The 16476-nt window shown below is 46.3% G+C and overlaps 1 protein-coding gene across 1 annotated transcript in view; it reads left to right on the plus strand.

Moving 5' to 3' along the window:
• The window catches only part of CTNNA1 (catenin alpha 1), a 164005-nt gene extending 155872 nt beyond the window's left edge, over positions 1 to 8133 (plus strand). The window contains exons 14-18 of the mRNA XM_063085832.1: positions 2046 to 2156; positions 3315 to 3496; positions 3646 to 3751; positions 5676 to 5810; positions 6929 to 8133. Coding sequence (XP_062941902.1) covers positions 2046 to 2156; positions 3315 to 3496; positions 3646 to 3751; positions 5676 to 5810; positions 6929 to 7216 — 822 coding nt within the window. The 3' untranslated portion in view covers positions 7217 to 8133. The remainder of the gene's footprint in view (positions 1 to 2045; positions 2157 to 3314; positions 3497 to 3645; positions 3752 to 5675; positions 5811 to 6928) is intronic.
• Positions 8134 to 16476: the final 8343 nt, after the last annotated feature.

Below are 16476 nucleotides of genomic sequence, written 5' to 3' on the forward strand. Positions count from 1 at the left end.
TGAGAGTCCTGTCTAGAGGCTGACTCTCCTAAGTTCTATACCTGTCCCGCCAGCTTGCCTGCGCCCTCTCACATTTACTGTACCCAAGAGGGAGCTCCTGGTCTCTGCGCCTTCACTTGTTCCCCTCAGCTGATAGCAACTCCACCCTCCCTTGCTCAGGCACGTTTCTTGGATTCCCTTTGAATTCTCTTGTCTCATACCTCACATCTGATCTATCAGCAAATCCTATTGGCTCTACCTTCCCAATAGAGAATCTGAACACATGGCCAACCCTGGTCCAGACCACCAGCATCTCTCACCTGGATTCATGCAGGTGCCTCGCAGCTGGTCTCCCTAGTCCATCCCTGGGTGCCAACGGCATCATTATTCATACAGCAGAGTGATCCCTTTCAGCTTCATTTAGGTCCACTGCTCCAAACTCTCCAAAAGCTGCCCATGCCACTCTGTTCTTACACTGGCCTGCAAGGCCTTGTAGGACCTGAACCTGTCACCTCTCTGACCTCATCTCCTACTGCTCTCCCCTTTGCTCACAGGGCTCCAGCTAAGCCTGTGACACGGGGGCAGTGAGGTGAGTCCCTCTTCTGTGGCCTCCTTGCTGTTTATTCAGTTGCCCAGGCAAAGATTCCTTCCCCAGCTACCTCCATGTTCCTACCATACTGCCTTCCCATGAGACCTTGCCTGACCACCCAGCAGAATTACAACTCTGTGTTGTGGCTCTATTTATTTGTAGCACTGATCATTTTCTAATATGTCATATAATTCACCTGTTTGTTTTCATTTCTCCCATTAGGAATATGTGTGAGAGTAGGGATTTTTGTTTGCATTAGTCATTTTTTATCTCTAGGACCCAGAACAGTGCTTGGCACACAGATGCTCAACAAGTATTTGATAGAGAGAGAGAGGAGTTATTTGCTTTTCTGCACAGGAGCAGTTCATGGGTCTGAGGTGGCTGTCACGGAGAGGAGGAAGTAGAGATGTTACTAGGAGGTACTTCTTTGAAATGCTCTTTAAGTTATCTCACACCAACGCTAATGGTATCTGTAGGTGCAGCATTAAAATTGCCAGTGGTGGCATCATGTTTTGTGCCACTGAGTCAGCAGGACTCCACAGTCTTGCACTGACATGCTCTCTGCAAGTCTCTGGTGCTTTGCATGGACCCCTCCAACACAATACATGCACTGCCCTCACCTCATCTAGGACAGGCCCGGCCTTTGCACATGTACACACCCAAGGTCTTCATGGTTTGAGTGCTGCTCACACATCCTCTCATTTGAACCTCACAGCAAGGCTGGGCTTGGATTAGGTCCTGGTGTAGGTAAGGGACTCACCTCACTGCCCTCCTGTCACAGGCTGGCCAGCCAGGCTGAGAGCCAACCCCAGCTGTTCTGCCTGCTAGAAGATGACCTTATGCTTCAAGTCAGTAGCTAATCACCAGAGGCTGGTAGTTTGTGCAAAATAAGAAATTTATTTCATAATAAAAGCAAAGAGCTAGGACCAGTAATCCGTTCTTTTGGTATTTACTCATCTGTTACCTACTGTATTCTCTCTCTTTCCTTTACAAAAGTCCAGAAAATACTTTAAAATACATTGCCTATTTTTACTCCTCAAAACAGCTGTTGATACTTGAAGGGGCCCAATATTAATTAATTTTCTTTTTGTCATAAAGTAGGAAAGTTATACAAGTCTGCTTAATGCTGTATAAAACACCTCTGTGTTTAGGACAGTACCTTTTTCACCCAGGACAGTTCTCACTTTTATCTTAAGATGCACATGTCGGGGAAGTACATTAAAAAGTGAGAACCTTATGTTATCCACAGAAAGTGAGTCTTGACTCAGTGGTGGGAACTGGGCCCTCCACCCTGTAGCAGAAGACCAGGCTCGCAGGTGAATGCAGAGCAGTTTTAACTATTACGCACAACTGTCCGAACACTGTACACTAACGTCCAGAATTCTGGGCCTCTGTGCATCTGGCCGAGAGGCTCTGGGAGGCTGGAGTTTGGAGGCCCAAGGTTGTGTCTGACTCTTAATCTCTGTCTTGGTTGCAGACCCCTGAGGAGTTGGATGACTCTGACTTTGAGACGGAAGATTTCGATGTCAGAAGTAGGACAAGCGTCCAGACTGAAGATGATCAGCTGATAGCAGGCCAAAGTGCCCGGGTAAGGAAGTGCTCCCTGAGGCAGCCTCGCTTGTTCTGCAGACCTTCCCTGGCTCCACCATGCCTTGCCTTTTTCTTTTCCAGGAAAACACTGGAAGTGTTCAGAACACTGTTTTTCCTCCCTCTCTTTCTCTCACAGCAGGTTAAGTTAACCTAAGTTGTGGCACCTGCTAGTCAATTATAGGTTTCTCCAAAGTGTCTCCTCAGCTGTGCCGTGGGGCTTTGGTTTACGATTGAGCCCTGGCTTAGGAAAGACCTAGAATCTAGTCAAGCAGTGTTTGTTAAAAGGATTGTGAAATTTGAAAAAGATTGCTGCCTTTGCCCCTCTCAGAGATACCATGGGTATGAACTATTTAATTATTCATGGGTTTTAAAAAATGAGGTACATTCAAGAAAACCATTCAGAGCCAGTGCATTCATTTGAGTCATTAAGTCTTCCATCAGTAGCATTTATATTTTTGGGGGGATGCCAAGAAATATTTCTAAGGAGTTTTTTTCCCACTCCTTGGAAATCCATCTTGAACAGCGAGCACGTCCCTGCTTTAGGTCCTGAGCCCTTTGGGAAGCTGAGAAGGGAGGAGCCCCAGCCGTGGGTCTTTGGGCTGGAAGTTGGCAACAGGCCTCCAACTGCAGCCTTAAAAACTATAAAATGCCATGTCAGATAGCTAAAATGTATATTTCTCAGCACTCTCCTCTGCTTTCCTTCTTCACAATTTATATTCTGAAACCACTTCCAGTTCACCTTGCAAAGTTGGAAATGTCCATTCACGGCCCACCAGAGAAAGAGCTCCACATATTCATTAGCCCCTTCTGTCAATCCTGTCACCACTGCAGGAGGCAGAGGAAGTAACTGTTAAAGAACTACGTTAACCAGATTCTGTTGCGGCAGAGGTGTGATTACGAAGCTTCCACATTAGCCTTCTGCCCCTCAGACTGTTTCCTTCCACACTAAAACTTGTTCTTGAAAGTGGGTCGGAAATTCAGGTTGCCACAAACATCTGCATAAAATGAGAAGAAATAGCCCTTCAGGCAAATTGAAACCTGTTAAAGCATTATCCTACCTATATCATAGAATGCCTGTTGGAAGTAGTTTTGGCTAATGCACTGTGAGAACTTCATATTCTGTTTATGTAAGAGCTTTCTGTGCTTTGTGTTATAGGCAATCATGGCTCAGCTTCCCCAGGAGCAAAAAGCGAAGATTGCGGAACAGGTGGCCAGCTTTCAGGAAGAAAAGAGCAAGCTGGATGCCGAAGTATCCAAGTGGGATGACAGTGGCAATGACATCATCGTGCTGGCCAAGCAGATGTGCATGATTATGATGGAGATGACTGACTTCACCCGGTGAGCGGTACCTCAGCCCCCGTGCCAGGCCGCATGTGGAGGACAGCTTTCTTCCCTACAGGCCATGCTACTTTGTAGACAGCTCCTGTCTTCCACTCATTCCAACTGTGTGGGGCTTCATATACAATGATCCTGTTCTCTCTTTTCAGAGGTAAAGGACCACTAAAAAATACATCAGATGTGATCAGTGCTGCCAAGAAAATTGCTGAGGCAGGATCCAGGATGGATAAGCTTGGCCGTACCATTGCTGACCATGTAAGTGACAGATTTGCCACGTGGGTCTCTAAGCTCATCCTGGAGCTCAGGCAGCCCAGCCTGGTCCATTCCAGAGGCCGCTATAATAATAGTTTTCATGGGCCACAGCACTCTTGTCACTCATCTCTAAAACTACTTGATTAATCAGGGATTTCTTTATTCCCGTCTCCTCTTTGACGAGTCTTAAGAGCTAGGCCTGTTTGCACTAGAGCACATCTCTGGAGCAGGTGTGCATGTCCTGAACTCTTCCGTCATTTAAGAGCTAAAACCAGCCTCTTCTGTTGACTGTTTTTTATCATCAGTTCTCTCTCTTCAGAGCTTTAGCTCAGGGCAGGAACTGCTTCTGCAAACCCTGACACACTGGAACCAGATGTATACAAACCTCTTGTAAAGGATTTATTTCATGTGAGAATTGGGAGCCCATTTGGCCAGTGCTTGGGAAGGCTGATGTGCGCAGTGGGGACAGGCTTCCACGTCCTGAGCACTGCATGTTCTCAGCCACCCAGACTTTATCCCTTTATTCCCTCATACTGGTCTGTGGTTCCTGGGCTGGCCAGTTAGCTCAGTAGGTTTGAGCTTGGTGTTATAACACCAAGGTGAAGGGTTTGTAGTCCCATACCAGCCAGCTGGAAAAAAAAAAAATGTGGTTCTTACCTCCTGGAAATTTTATAACGCATTGCTTTTGATGCCCTAAGACTTATTATCAGAGAAGTCCTTTCTTAGAGACAATTTTTCTCTGTAGTTACAAACCCTCCCCATCCTTTTCCTTGAAGTATCCAAACTCTCAGCCTCATCTAGGCCACAGAATTAGTGGCTGCTGCCCCTTATGACTCAAGCCACAGATTGTGAAGTCAACCCTGACTCCCCTCTCTTTCACGAAATCCAGTAATAAGCTCTGTTGTTTCTGCTGGCCAAAATGTGTCTTGAAACTATCCATTCTTTTCCTATCTGCAAACACCAGCTCAGTCCAGATCTCCACAGCCACTTCCCCGGACTTCTGTGGCCTCTCCTGATAACCTACCCTGTTCTCTCTCTACTCCACTCTCCACACAGCTGTCATCTTAAAATGCAAATCAGACATAGCTCTGCCCTGCTTCAGTGGCTTCTTAGAATAAAATTCAAAGTCTCCAGTACGGTCTGCAAGGCCTCATTTTATACCACTCTATCATTCACTGTGCCCCAGCCTTACTTGCTATAAACTCTTAAGAGGTACTGTGTTTCCTTCTTCGGGTAAAGCCTTCTATGCTGGTCTTCCTCCAGGATCTCCCCCCCTTGCCCAGCCCTGACATTTTGCAGCAAGACAGGAACTAAACAGGGGCTGCCCTTTTCCCTATGACGGGTCAGTACCTCACCATCGCCAAGTGCTCATTCTCTTGCTTAGGTTTACTCAGTGAATGTCTCCTGTCATCGAGCATTTATTGTGTGCATCATAATTGGGCATATAAAGTGCCTCTGAGCAGAAAAGCTATTTGTCTGGATGGTTATTTAACCTAGCTCAGAACACTCTGACTTTTCTTCATAACCAGGCTCTTCCTTGCTGAGGCTCTTTCTCACCTTAAAGGGCCATGGGCTTCCACCCTTCTGCAAGGTCTGAGGTGGAATCCGTGGCTGTGGTGGTTTCTCTGTTGTCATGGAGTTAGAGAATGGCTCAGAAGGTATTTGAGTGTGCTGCACAGTGTTGGCTGTAGAGTAGTTTCCATGAATGACTTCTATCCTCCCACTTACCTCCATCACCAGGCAGAGAAGAGACTAGGGATGTGACTGCCCCAGGTAATCGGATGATTCCTCTCTCTTGCCCTTTGCTCCAGCAAGAAGAAAGGAATTACGTTAGTGCCACACAGCCTTTCAGAAATAGACCTGGGGGTGGGGTGTGTTGTTTGGGTCAGGCCTGGAGTGCTTGGTGCTAAGCTTGCTCTTCTATCAGTGCCCAGACTCTGCCTGCAAGCAGGACTTGCTGGCCTACCTGCAGCGCATCGCCCTCTACTGCCACCAGCTCAATATCTGCAGCAAAGTCAAGGCCGAGGTGCAGAACCTGGGTGGAGAGCTTGTCGTCTCCGGGGTAAGTGTTATCTGTGAAAAAAGATGGTCAGTGGGAATGTACTGACCTTGTCTGCAATGAAAGTACCTACTTGTCCACATACACTCCTCACCTGCACTGGACGGGGAGCATGTGCTGTGCAGAAACCCCAAATTTCGTCTTAGTCCCTGGAGGCCAAGGCACACATCATCTGCTCCCAGCTGAACTGCAGCTCTTTTTAGCCTGGAAGCCATTACAAGGGCTGGCCTCTTCCCTGTTGCTGGCCATTTGCTGGGGAAAAATATTTTTATTTTCTTGCTTTTCTTCCCCCAGAGAGGAATCAATCCTGTTCAAAATTTGCAAAGTAGACATAAATAGATTGCTTTCTTAAAAATCCTCCACCCCCTCAAAGTCCCTAAGTAGTATCTCTTCCTTTTTCTTTTACCAGTTCTGGGCCACTGCTCACCTTGGGCAGGGGAAAGAAGTGGTTGTGCTGAGTGTACTGGGCTCCACTGAGTCCTCATTTCCTTTTTTTTTTTTTTTTTTTGGTGGCTGGCTGGTACAGGGATTGAATCCTGGACCTTGGTGGTATCAGCCCCACAATCTGGAATTTCCTTTAAAAGAAATACTTTTTATGTTGAACATATTGATACCATTTGCTACATCATAAATGCCTCTGGGGGCGGTCTCCATATTCTCTAAATGAGGGGAGGAGACCCTGTCATGACTGAAAGCAGCGTGGGAAGCGGGGGTCTGTCTCCAGTGGCTTGACTCCACTCCTCCTCCTCTGTAGCTATTCATGGTGCTTGTGGTTACAGCTCTAGGATCACTCACAGTGCCAAAAAGAAACATGAGGATCCACTTCCAGTTGGTTTGAGTGAATAAAACCTGTTGAGTGGGGGTATGGGCAAGGTGGCAGTGCCTTATGTATTTGTTACCATCACTTTTTCTTCTTCAAAGGATCTGCGAGGCAGATGTTTCCAGGCTGTTTAGACAGAACAGCTACTGAGAGGGTTAAACAGGAATTGGGAGGTGGGGACTGTGGTGCAGCTCTGGGACCTGCCCTGATCTTGGAGGGGCACTCCTCCTGTCAGGCCACTTGTGTGGCAGGGCTGAGCTTCAGCCTGTGCTCCTCACCACCCCCTGTCTGTGCCTCTTAGGTGGACAGTGCCATGTCCCTGATCCAGGCAGCCAAGAACTTGATGAATGCTGTGGTGCAGACAGTGAAGGCGTCCTACGTGGCCTCCACCAAATACCAGAAGTCTCAGGGCATGGCTTCCCTCAACCTTCCTGCTGTGTCCTGGAAGATGAAGGCACCAGAGAAAAAGCCCTTGGTGAAGAGAGAGAAACAGGATGAGACACAGACCAAGATTAAACGGGCATCTCAGAAGAAGCACGTGAATCCCGTGCAGGCCCTCAGCGAGTTCAAAGCCATGGACAGCATCTAAGTCTGCCCAAGCCAGCTGCCCCCACTCCTCGGGGCCCTTGAAGATCAGTCACTTCTTCATCCAGATATATTTGCTAAATAGAACACTGATGATGGTAGATTCCGCCGAGAAACAGGCAGATTTTGAACCTGGTGAATTTTATAAGGACATATTTGTGTTTAAGTCAGTCAGAAACGCTTTTAGAGTTCAGGAGCATATTTCTAGCTATATTTTTTATAAGCTTAAATAAAAATAAAAATTCCATAACCAAAGAGAATCTACATTAACTTGTTAGTAACACTCTTGACCAAATTGTGATGCCCATTGTCTTAGTGGTGTGTGTTAGGGTTCAAGAAGGGGATTTGACTCAGCCTTGGTTCCGGAGAGGGTGGCTTCCTCCAGCGCTAGGTTCAGGCAGTTTGACTGGTTTGAAATGACCAAAGATGGCCTGAGGTAAACAACATGGGCATCTTAGGAAGCAGTCCCATGAGAAGTGTTCCCAGAAGGGTCTTCAGAGGGACAAACCATGTGAAGCTCAGCAAAACATAACGTATCATGAAGAAAACTGATTACTCTCTTTATGACGTAAAATGAGAATTTTAATGCATGGTTACAATTACTAATGTACTCTGCTGCAGGACATTAATAAAGTTGCATTTTCAGGCTAGAATGTTGGGATGCTGTAATCAGAACATGCTTTTCTCCTTTCTTCCAGCTTCAAATGCAAATTCATCACTGAGCTCACTTCTAATAATTGCAATGTTTCTTGCCTTGGGCTTGCAACAGAAGCCTGACAAAGTAGTGTTTGCTTATGGAATAATTTAGACTTTACCTTATTTGTGATTACTATAGCGATTACTTTTACTGCCTTATTTAAATTTTATGAATTTGAATGTTTTTACACTAACTTTTCCCAATAAAGTCCACTATGAAACCAAGTCTAAGAAGCCAAAGTCATTTCTTCTGCCTTCAAGTCATGGATTTGCCCACAGCATCTGCAGTGCTCTGGGCCCTTCTCTCAGGACAGTGTTGCCCAGCGAGAGAGACTGTGCCAGAGGCTGAGGGCTGCGGGGCCTTACAGGCTCAGCCCACCAGGGTGAGGAGGGCCATGCCCTTATCCTGTTGAAAGCCTCACCCTGTACTCCCACCTTGGGAATGCACACATCCATTCTTCAAGGTTCAAGTCAAAGCTTGGGAAGCATCCTTGACCCCTCCACGGACAGCATCTCCTCTGTGTTGTGCATCACTCCCATCAGCACACAACCATGCCATGATAACAGCTGCCCTCGCCCCGACCCCATGGACCTTCCCAGCTAGCATCCCCATCTTAAGCAAAACTCCCTAAGGAGATGTCTGTCCTCGTTGTCTCTTCCTCACTTCTGTCTGCCATTCCAGTCACCTCTTGTCTTGCCCACTCTACTACCATCGCCCTTGCCTTGCACAATGTGACAGTGTCACACAGACTAGCTCACTCTTCAACCCCATCTTACCAGCCTCACCTACAAGTGGCCCACAGGAACACTCTCCTTCCTGAGCGTTCTTTACTCTGGCTTTCTGTCTTCCTTACTGGGGGCTCCTCCTTTTTCTAGTTCTTAGAAGCTGCAACAGTACTCAGACCTCTTCTCTGTCATCTCAGCCAGACTCCTGGCTTTAAATACCATCCAGATGACTGACTTCTCTAGGGAACTTGACTTTTGTAATTGGCTGCCTCCTAAATGCTCCACGTGGATGTCTGATAAATATCTCAAACTTGACCTGTCGAAACTGTGCTCGCCATCTCTACTCTCCACTACACACCCTCAAACCCTCCGTGCTGTTTTCTCACCCCGATAAGTGGCACTACCAGTCGCCTCATTTCTCCAGCCAAATGCCTGAAAATCAACCCTCTACCTTTAAGATTTAACTACTTATCACCACCTCTGTTTACTATAACCTGGTCTTAGCCAACATGTTACTAGTTATCTATTACTGTGTAACAGTGCCCCAAAATTTAGCAGCTAAAGCAATATTTATTCACAGTTTCTGAAGGCCAAGAATCCAGGAGCTGCTTAGCTGGAGGGTTCTGATTGATTCAGAGTCTCATGAAGTTGTAGCCAAGATGTCAGCTAAGGCTGAGGTCTGAACACAACTTGGTCTGAAGGCTGTTGGCAGAAGGCCTCAGTTCTTGCCACGTGGGCCTTTCCATGGAGCAGCTCACGACATGGTAGCTGGATTCCCCCAGAGTGAGTGATCCGAGAGGCAGCCAGATGGGAGCCACAGTGTTCTTTTAAAACCTGATTTGGAAAGTGATTCCTTATCACTTCTGTATTCTGTTGGTCACACTGATGCTGGAACCTTGTGGGAGGAGACAACGCGAGGCTGCAAGTGCCAGGAGGGGGACTGCCACAGGCAGCTGCACAGCCCTGTCCCACCTCTCTTCCCACAGTGGTCAGAACAATCCCTATGAAACCTGCCAGTTCATGTCATTCCCTGAGGTCGAATCTTCCAGTAGCTTCCATGTCCCTCGTAAAGCCACAGTTCCAATGTCTTCTTGCCCCCTCTGGCCTTTTCTCTCACTATTCTTTGTCAGTCTGCTTCTGTCCCTAGTCTCTGTGGAGTTCTTGAACATGCCAAGCACGTCCTGCCTCTGTGTGTGTGGTTCTCCTGCCTGGAAGGCACTTTCCCCGGAGATGTGCTATGCTTCCTTTAGCATTTCCTTCACGCTTCTCACTTCTCACTAGAAGTCACCTTAGCAAAAACACCTCTGACAAATCCTTACTCTGCCCTCTTTCTTCACAGCATTGAGCTGCTTCACATACACATCTGTTTGTACTGTAAACTCCACAGAAGAGGACAATCTGTATTTTGTCCACCACTGAATCTCCAGGGCTTGGACACTTCTGCATGGAAGGCACTAGAGAAATTCTTGCCACATGATCGTCAGCTGGGGAAGGGCCCTGAAGCTCTGGCCTCCCTCTGCTTGGCCTCTTCCTCTTGCTGACTCCGGGACAGTCTCATGGCTTTTGTTGCCATCAGTTTGTCACACTTCAAAATTGTCTTCCAAGCCTGAGCTTCAGATCTGTCCCCAACTATTTCACCTGATGTCCCACAACCCTGCATCCCAACAAGTCCTCAATCCCCACCCAGACTACCTCCCTCCCCAGCTCTCAACCCACCCCCTTCCCTCCAGCAGGGGCTAAGGCCCAGCCCTCATCTGGATCACTGTAAGTCTGAATCAGCCTCCTGCCTCAGCCCTCAGCACTCAAACACATCTGATCGGGTCAAGCCTCTGCCAGACTGCCCGCTGCCCCTACCCCACTGGCCAATCTGCGTCTCTGCAGTGTCCAGCACAGGCCCTGCTGGCTGCAGCCATCCTGCCCTGTTCAGGCAGTTACTGTGAGCCCGTCACAGAGCCCACGGCACTGAGTCTTCCCCACACATCGGTCAATTGCATACTCCTGTCATCACCTTTGCCATAGACTCATCCCACCCCTAGTGCCATTATTTACTTAAAAAGTCTAACTTATGTTTTAGTTTCCTCCTAAGCAGTATGTGTGAAATCATGTTTGATGTGCTAATTACATTTTTCCTAATGTGCATTAAAATAACATTTTAATAAACATTCATCCTGAAGTATCACCTAAAGTCACCCCTTGAACCACAATGGGAAACACCAGTCCTCACCTGACTGACGGGAGCTCCTTCAGGGGACAGCCGTGTGGGCTTTGTTCACCCACACCATCCAGCAAAGGGCCTGGCGCCTTCTTGATAAATAGTTGTGGGACAATGCAAACCATTTACTGATTAAAACCAATCTAACAAAAGACACTGGACGGCAAAACGCTGGCAGCTGGGGAGGCACCAGAGCCCTGGAGAACCAAAGCTGAGGCCCAGAGGCCCTGCCCAGAAACCCAGAAACCCTCTTCTGTGTCCTCACAGGCGTGGTCCCAGCGGGAGCGGGAGCCCTGACATCCACTGAGGGGGCTGCCTCCCCTCGGCATACTGACACTTCCTGCTTCTCAGCCAGCACAGGCCCCTGCTCTAAGCAGCCTCGGTGACACCCCCTCAAGCTGTGGCCTGGGGGAGCAAAGGACCAAAGGCAAGAGTCCCACTTCCCTCCGCCCCGCACAGGCCCCTGCTCTAAGCAGCCTCGGTGACACCCCCTCAAGCTGTGGCCTGGGGGAGCAAAGGACCAAAGGCAAGAGTCCCACTTCCCTCCGCCCCGTGGCGCCTCCCCAGCACACCACACTGGCTCGCCAGGCCCCAGCGCCCACACAGCCCCCGCTGGCTGGCGGCACCTGCAGCATCCCAGGATGGCTCCGCCCTCTTCCCTGCCCTGCCGACCACCCTGCAGTGGCTTCATGGCTCCTGGGCAGCTACTTCAGAGGCGTCCCCCGCATCTCTGCAGCTTCACCACGGCCAGGGCTGCGCCCCCACGGAAGGAAGAGAAAGCATCTGTCACGTGCTGGGCACCTGGAGCCCGCGGTGGGGCTTTCCCACTTCCGCCATTTCATCTTCACATCTGCGAGGTCAGCGCTACTCCTGCCCCTCAAACTTTACAGCTGAAGAAGTTGACTCAGAGGCAAAAGCCCTCACCCACGTCACCTAGCGGCAAGTGGTCCAGGCACGCCACTCAGCCTCACGACCTAGTCCCTCTGAAGCCCCCTGGTTTCCGTCATCCCTTCTGTGGCATATGACACCGGTGGCCACCACCCCCTCCCTGTCACACCTCTAGATTTCCATGGTTCCACACCCTTCATCCACCCCTGCTCCTCCCTGCTGCCCTCTGACGTGGAGGTGGCCAGGGCTCTGATCTGGGTTCTCGTCTCTGTTCAGCCAGGGCAGCCTCGAGGCCAATAACTCCCAAGAAGGCGGGAGGGCAAATGTTTAACAACCAGCTTTCCAGGGTGGGCTGGGGTAGGATGCATGTGTATATACATATGAGGGCACTTCAAAAAGTTTGTGGAAAAACAGATAATACAAATCTTTCCACGAACTTTTTGAAGACCCCTTGTGTATTTGTTTATTATACATTTTACTGCTCTGAAGGAATTACAGCACACAATTTACAAATAATAATAAAATGCACATAATCTTTACATTCCATTTAGCCACTTGATTCTTACAGGGGCTTTCACTGATTTTTGCTGAACTCCTGCCTCCATGGTTGCAAGCTGACAAGTCTACTTCTGACATGAACATTGTTTGGTATTTGTTTACCTTAAGGAGTAAGACGAAAGTGAAACCGCAAAAACGTTATGTTGGGGTTTCACCTTTTTGTCAGTGAGCAACCTCTTTGCTGAATCAGACAGTAGCTGTCTGATATTGTAAGACAATTTCCTCCACTTCTGTGCCATTGTAACTGCTATAGTTACATTAGTTGGCATTATTATTTTCTTTATCACTTTCTTAAGTATAGACAATCAACAAAACAATATATTAAGCCTTGATCAGTAGCATTTCCCAGTTTCCATGGTGTAAGTATTTCTACCGCATCAGATTTCAAGCCATCACTTTGAAGTCCTGATGTGGCGTTGGGAAGACAGGTGCAGGAGCGCAGTTATGTGTATTTCCACCACCCAGACACAACAGATATCAGTAACTTCAAGAGCACAGAAAATGGTAAAATGTACTAAAGTAATTAGGAAAGGATGAGTTTTCAGTATTTACTGCCTTTTTAAAATTCAGGTTGAAATTTACATACAGTAAAATTCACTCTTTCTGGTGTACAATTCTGAGTTTTGACAAATGCAGTCCCATAACCATCACAAGGAAGATACAGAACAGTTCTATCACCTCCCCGCAAAGGTTCCCTTGTGCTACTCCAGTGAAGTCAAAACATCCCCATACCCTAAGTCCTGGCAACCCCCTTTCTATACAGTTTTGCCCTTTCTGGAATGTCATCTAAATGAATCACACAGTCTGTAGACTTTCGAGTCTGGCTACATATTGCACACTGTGTGTGTCGGCATAATGCCTCCGAGATGCATGCATATTGGTATACACGAAGAACACATTCCTTTTTATTGCTGACTAGCATTCCATGGTAAGGATGTATCATCATTTGTTTATCCATTCCTCAGATGAGGGACATTTGAGTTGTTTCCAGGTTTTTATTTTATTTTTACAATTGAAGTGGTTATAAGCATTATCGTGAACATAGGTTTTTGCTTATCTTGAGTAAATACCCGGGAGTGAGATTACTATGTTGTATGGTAAGTATATGTTTAACTATAAGAAACTACTGAACTATACCAAGGTCAAAGGTCCAGATCCCTGTACCAGCCAGCCATGAACTCTCTTCCACACGGGCTGCACCACGTTGCAATCCCACTAGCAGGGAATGAGGGCTCCCGCCACTCTGCAGCCTTGTCAGCACTTGGTATTGTCAGGCTTTGTTTTGGTTTGGTTTTTTTTTAGCTACTTTAGTAGGTGTGCAGTAGTGTCTCATTATGGTTTTAATTTGCATTTCCCTAACTAATGATGTTGCACGTCTTTACACGTGCTTCTCTGCCATCTGTATATCTTTGTGAAATATCTTTTCAAATCCTTTGCCTATTTTTTTTATTGGGTTGACTTTTTTTTCTGATGAGTATTGAGACTTCTTCACATATTCTGGATACAAATCCTTTGTCAGATATGTGATTTGCAAATATGTTCTCCCTGTTTGTGGCTTATATTTTTATTCTTAATTTCTTTCACACAAGTTTTTACTTTGGTAAAGTCCAATATATCCATTTTTAAATCTTATGAATGGTGAGTTTGGTATTGTATCTAAGAACTCTGCCTAACTCCAGGTCACAAAGATTTCTGTCCTGTTTTTTCCTGAAAGTTTTATTATTTTACATTGAGGTCTATGATTGATTTTGAATTAAATTTTGTATGTTAGGTATAAAGATCAAAGCTCTTTTTTTGTCCAACTGCTGCAGTCCCATTAGTGAAGACAATTCTCTGAATTGTCTTTGTACCTCTAACAAAAATCAATTAATTATATTGTGTAGGTCTGTTTCTGAACTACCTATTGTGATTCATTCATCTGTGTCTGTCCTTTGAATAATGCCACACCGACTTGATCATTACAGCTTTGCAGTGAGTCTTAAAATCAGTTAGTGTGAGCCCTCCAACTGTCTTCATCTTTTTCAAAATCGTTTCACCTATTCTAGTTCCTTTGCATTTCCATATACATTTTTTTCTTTTCCATATACATTTTTTTCTTTTCCATATACATTTTTTTTCTTTTCCATATACATTTCTGAATAAGATTCCTGATATCTAAAAAATTCCAGTGTTGGTTTCCACAAAATTGATCTATAGATTCCATTAACAGTACTGTCTTCTAACCCATGAACTCAGTATCTCTCCCCATTTATCCTGATCTTCTTTGATTTCTTTCATCAGTATTTTGTAGGTTTTAGCATAAAATCCTGCACCTATTTGTGTTTCAGTATAAAATCCTACACATATTTCATTTTTTAATGCTATTATAAATTTTTTTAAAGATCTTATTTCCAACTGTTCATTGATAGTACAAGGTTACTTCAAAAAGTTCATGGAGAAATAGAATTAAAGAATATAAATCATTCTATGAACTTTTTTTTTTTTTTTTTTGACAGCTGGCTGGTACAACTTTCCATGAACTATCCTCATTAAATGAGTTTGGAAGTGTGGTAGAGATTGCATAGAATTGGTATTATTTGCTAGAATTTGCTAGTGAAACCATTTGGGTCTTGAGTTTTCTTTTGGGGAAGGTTTTAAACTATGAATTGAATTTCTTTAATAGATGTAGGACTATACAGGTTATCTATTTATTCTTGAGTGTTTGTGGCAGGCATAATAATGGCTCCCCAAAGATGCCCACATCCTAATCTCTGGAACCTGTGAATATATTACATTAGATGGCAAAGTGCAACTGAAATTGCAGATGGAATTGAGGTTGCTAAACAATTGGTTCATTTTAAGATAGATTATCCTGGCTTATCCATGTTGGCACAATGCAATCACAAGGGTCCTTAAAAGTTGAAGAGGGAGGCAGAAGAGGAGGTGAGAGTGATGCGGCGTGAAGACTCAGGGAGGAAGGTATGTGAGCCAAGGAGTGTAGGCACCTTTAGACACTGTACAAGGCAAGGAAACAGATCCTACCCGGAGCCTGCAGAAAGGAATGCAACCGTGTGACACCTTGATTTTTGTCCCGTGAGAACTGTCAGACTTCTAACCTACAGAACTGTAAGAAAATTAATTTGGGTTTTTTTTTTTGTGACCGGTAAGGGGATCGTAACCCTTGGCTTGGTGTCGTCCGTACCGCGCTCAGCCAGCGAGCGCACCGGCCATCCCCATATAGGATCCAAATCCGCGGCCTCCGCGCCCCCAGCACCGCACTCTCCCAAGTGAGCCACAGGGCTGGCCCAAATTTGGGTTGTTTTAAGGCACTAAGTGTGTGAATTTGTTACAGTGGACATAGAAACTAATGCAGTGAAAGACTGTGCTTTTCAAGGAATTGGTCCATCACTTCTTCTAAGTTGTCAAATTGATTTTACAACTTATTTAGAGTTGTTTGTAGTATTCACTTATCCTTTTTTAAAAAAAATTTTTATTGAATCAAAATTGATTATACATATTTTGAGGATTCAACATTGAGATATGTTGATCAAATAATATTACTAGCATATATATTGTTACAAATCGTAACTATTCTTTATGCCCCTTGTCTAACCCTGCCCATCCCCTTTCCTCTCTCCCTCCCCCCTCTAATCATCCTAGATTTCTTCTCTCCTTCTGAATGAATAATGGTTACTCTGTTGATTTGCTGCCCAAATGATCTGTCCAATGCTGAGAGGCATGATCAGGTCCCCCAATACTATCATAGAGCAGATGCCTCTTCTGTCACTCTGGAATGGACTCTGTGGAGACAGACATCCTCCTCCTTTCTTTATCACTGCTGGTGACTCTTCTTGTGTCAACTCACTCCAGTGGCTGGTGGACCATCTGTGTGGTGGTTGTGGCATCTAGCCGCTTCACTGCAGCCATGGTTATCGTGGTGGCTGTGGTGGACCACCCACACGGAAGGTATGTTTTTGGTCTGCTCCATGGTACTGGCAGTGTAGCTGGTTGTGGAGAGTGCCCGATCCCTGGTTCCATGCCCTGGGTCCCTGAGTGGGTCCCAATGTGCTGGCACAGTGTGCCTGGTTGTGGGAGGGGGGTCCAGGCCCCAGCTCCTTATCCTGGGTCCCTAGGCACACCCCGAGGTGCTGACACAGTGTGCTTGGTTGTGGGTGGGGGTTTCGGTTGCCTTCTCCATGCCTCGG

This window comes from Cynocephalus volans, chromosome 2, assembly GCF_027409185.1.
Source record: "Cynocephalus volans isolate mCynVol1 chromosome 2, mCynVol1.pri, whole genome shotgun sequence".
Lineage (NCBI taxonomy): Eukaryota > Metazoa > Chordata > Mammalia > Dermoptera > Cynocephalidae > Cynocephalus > Cynocephalus volans.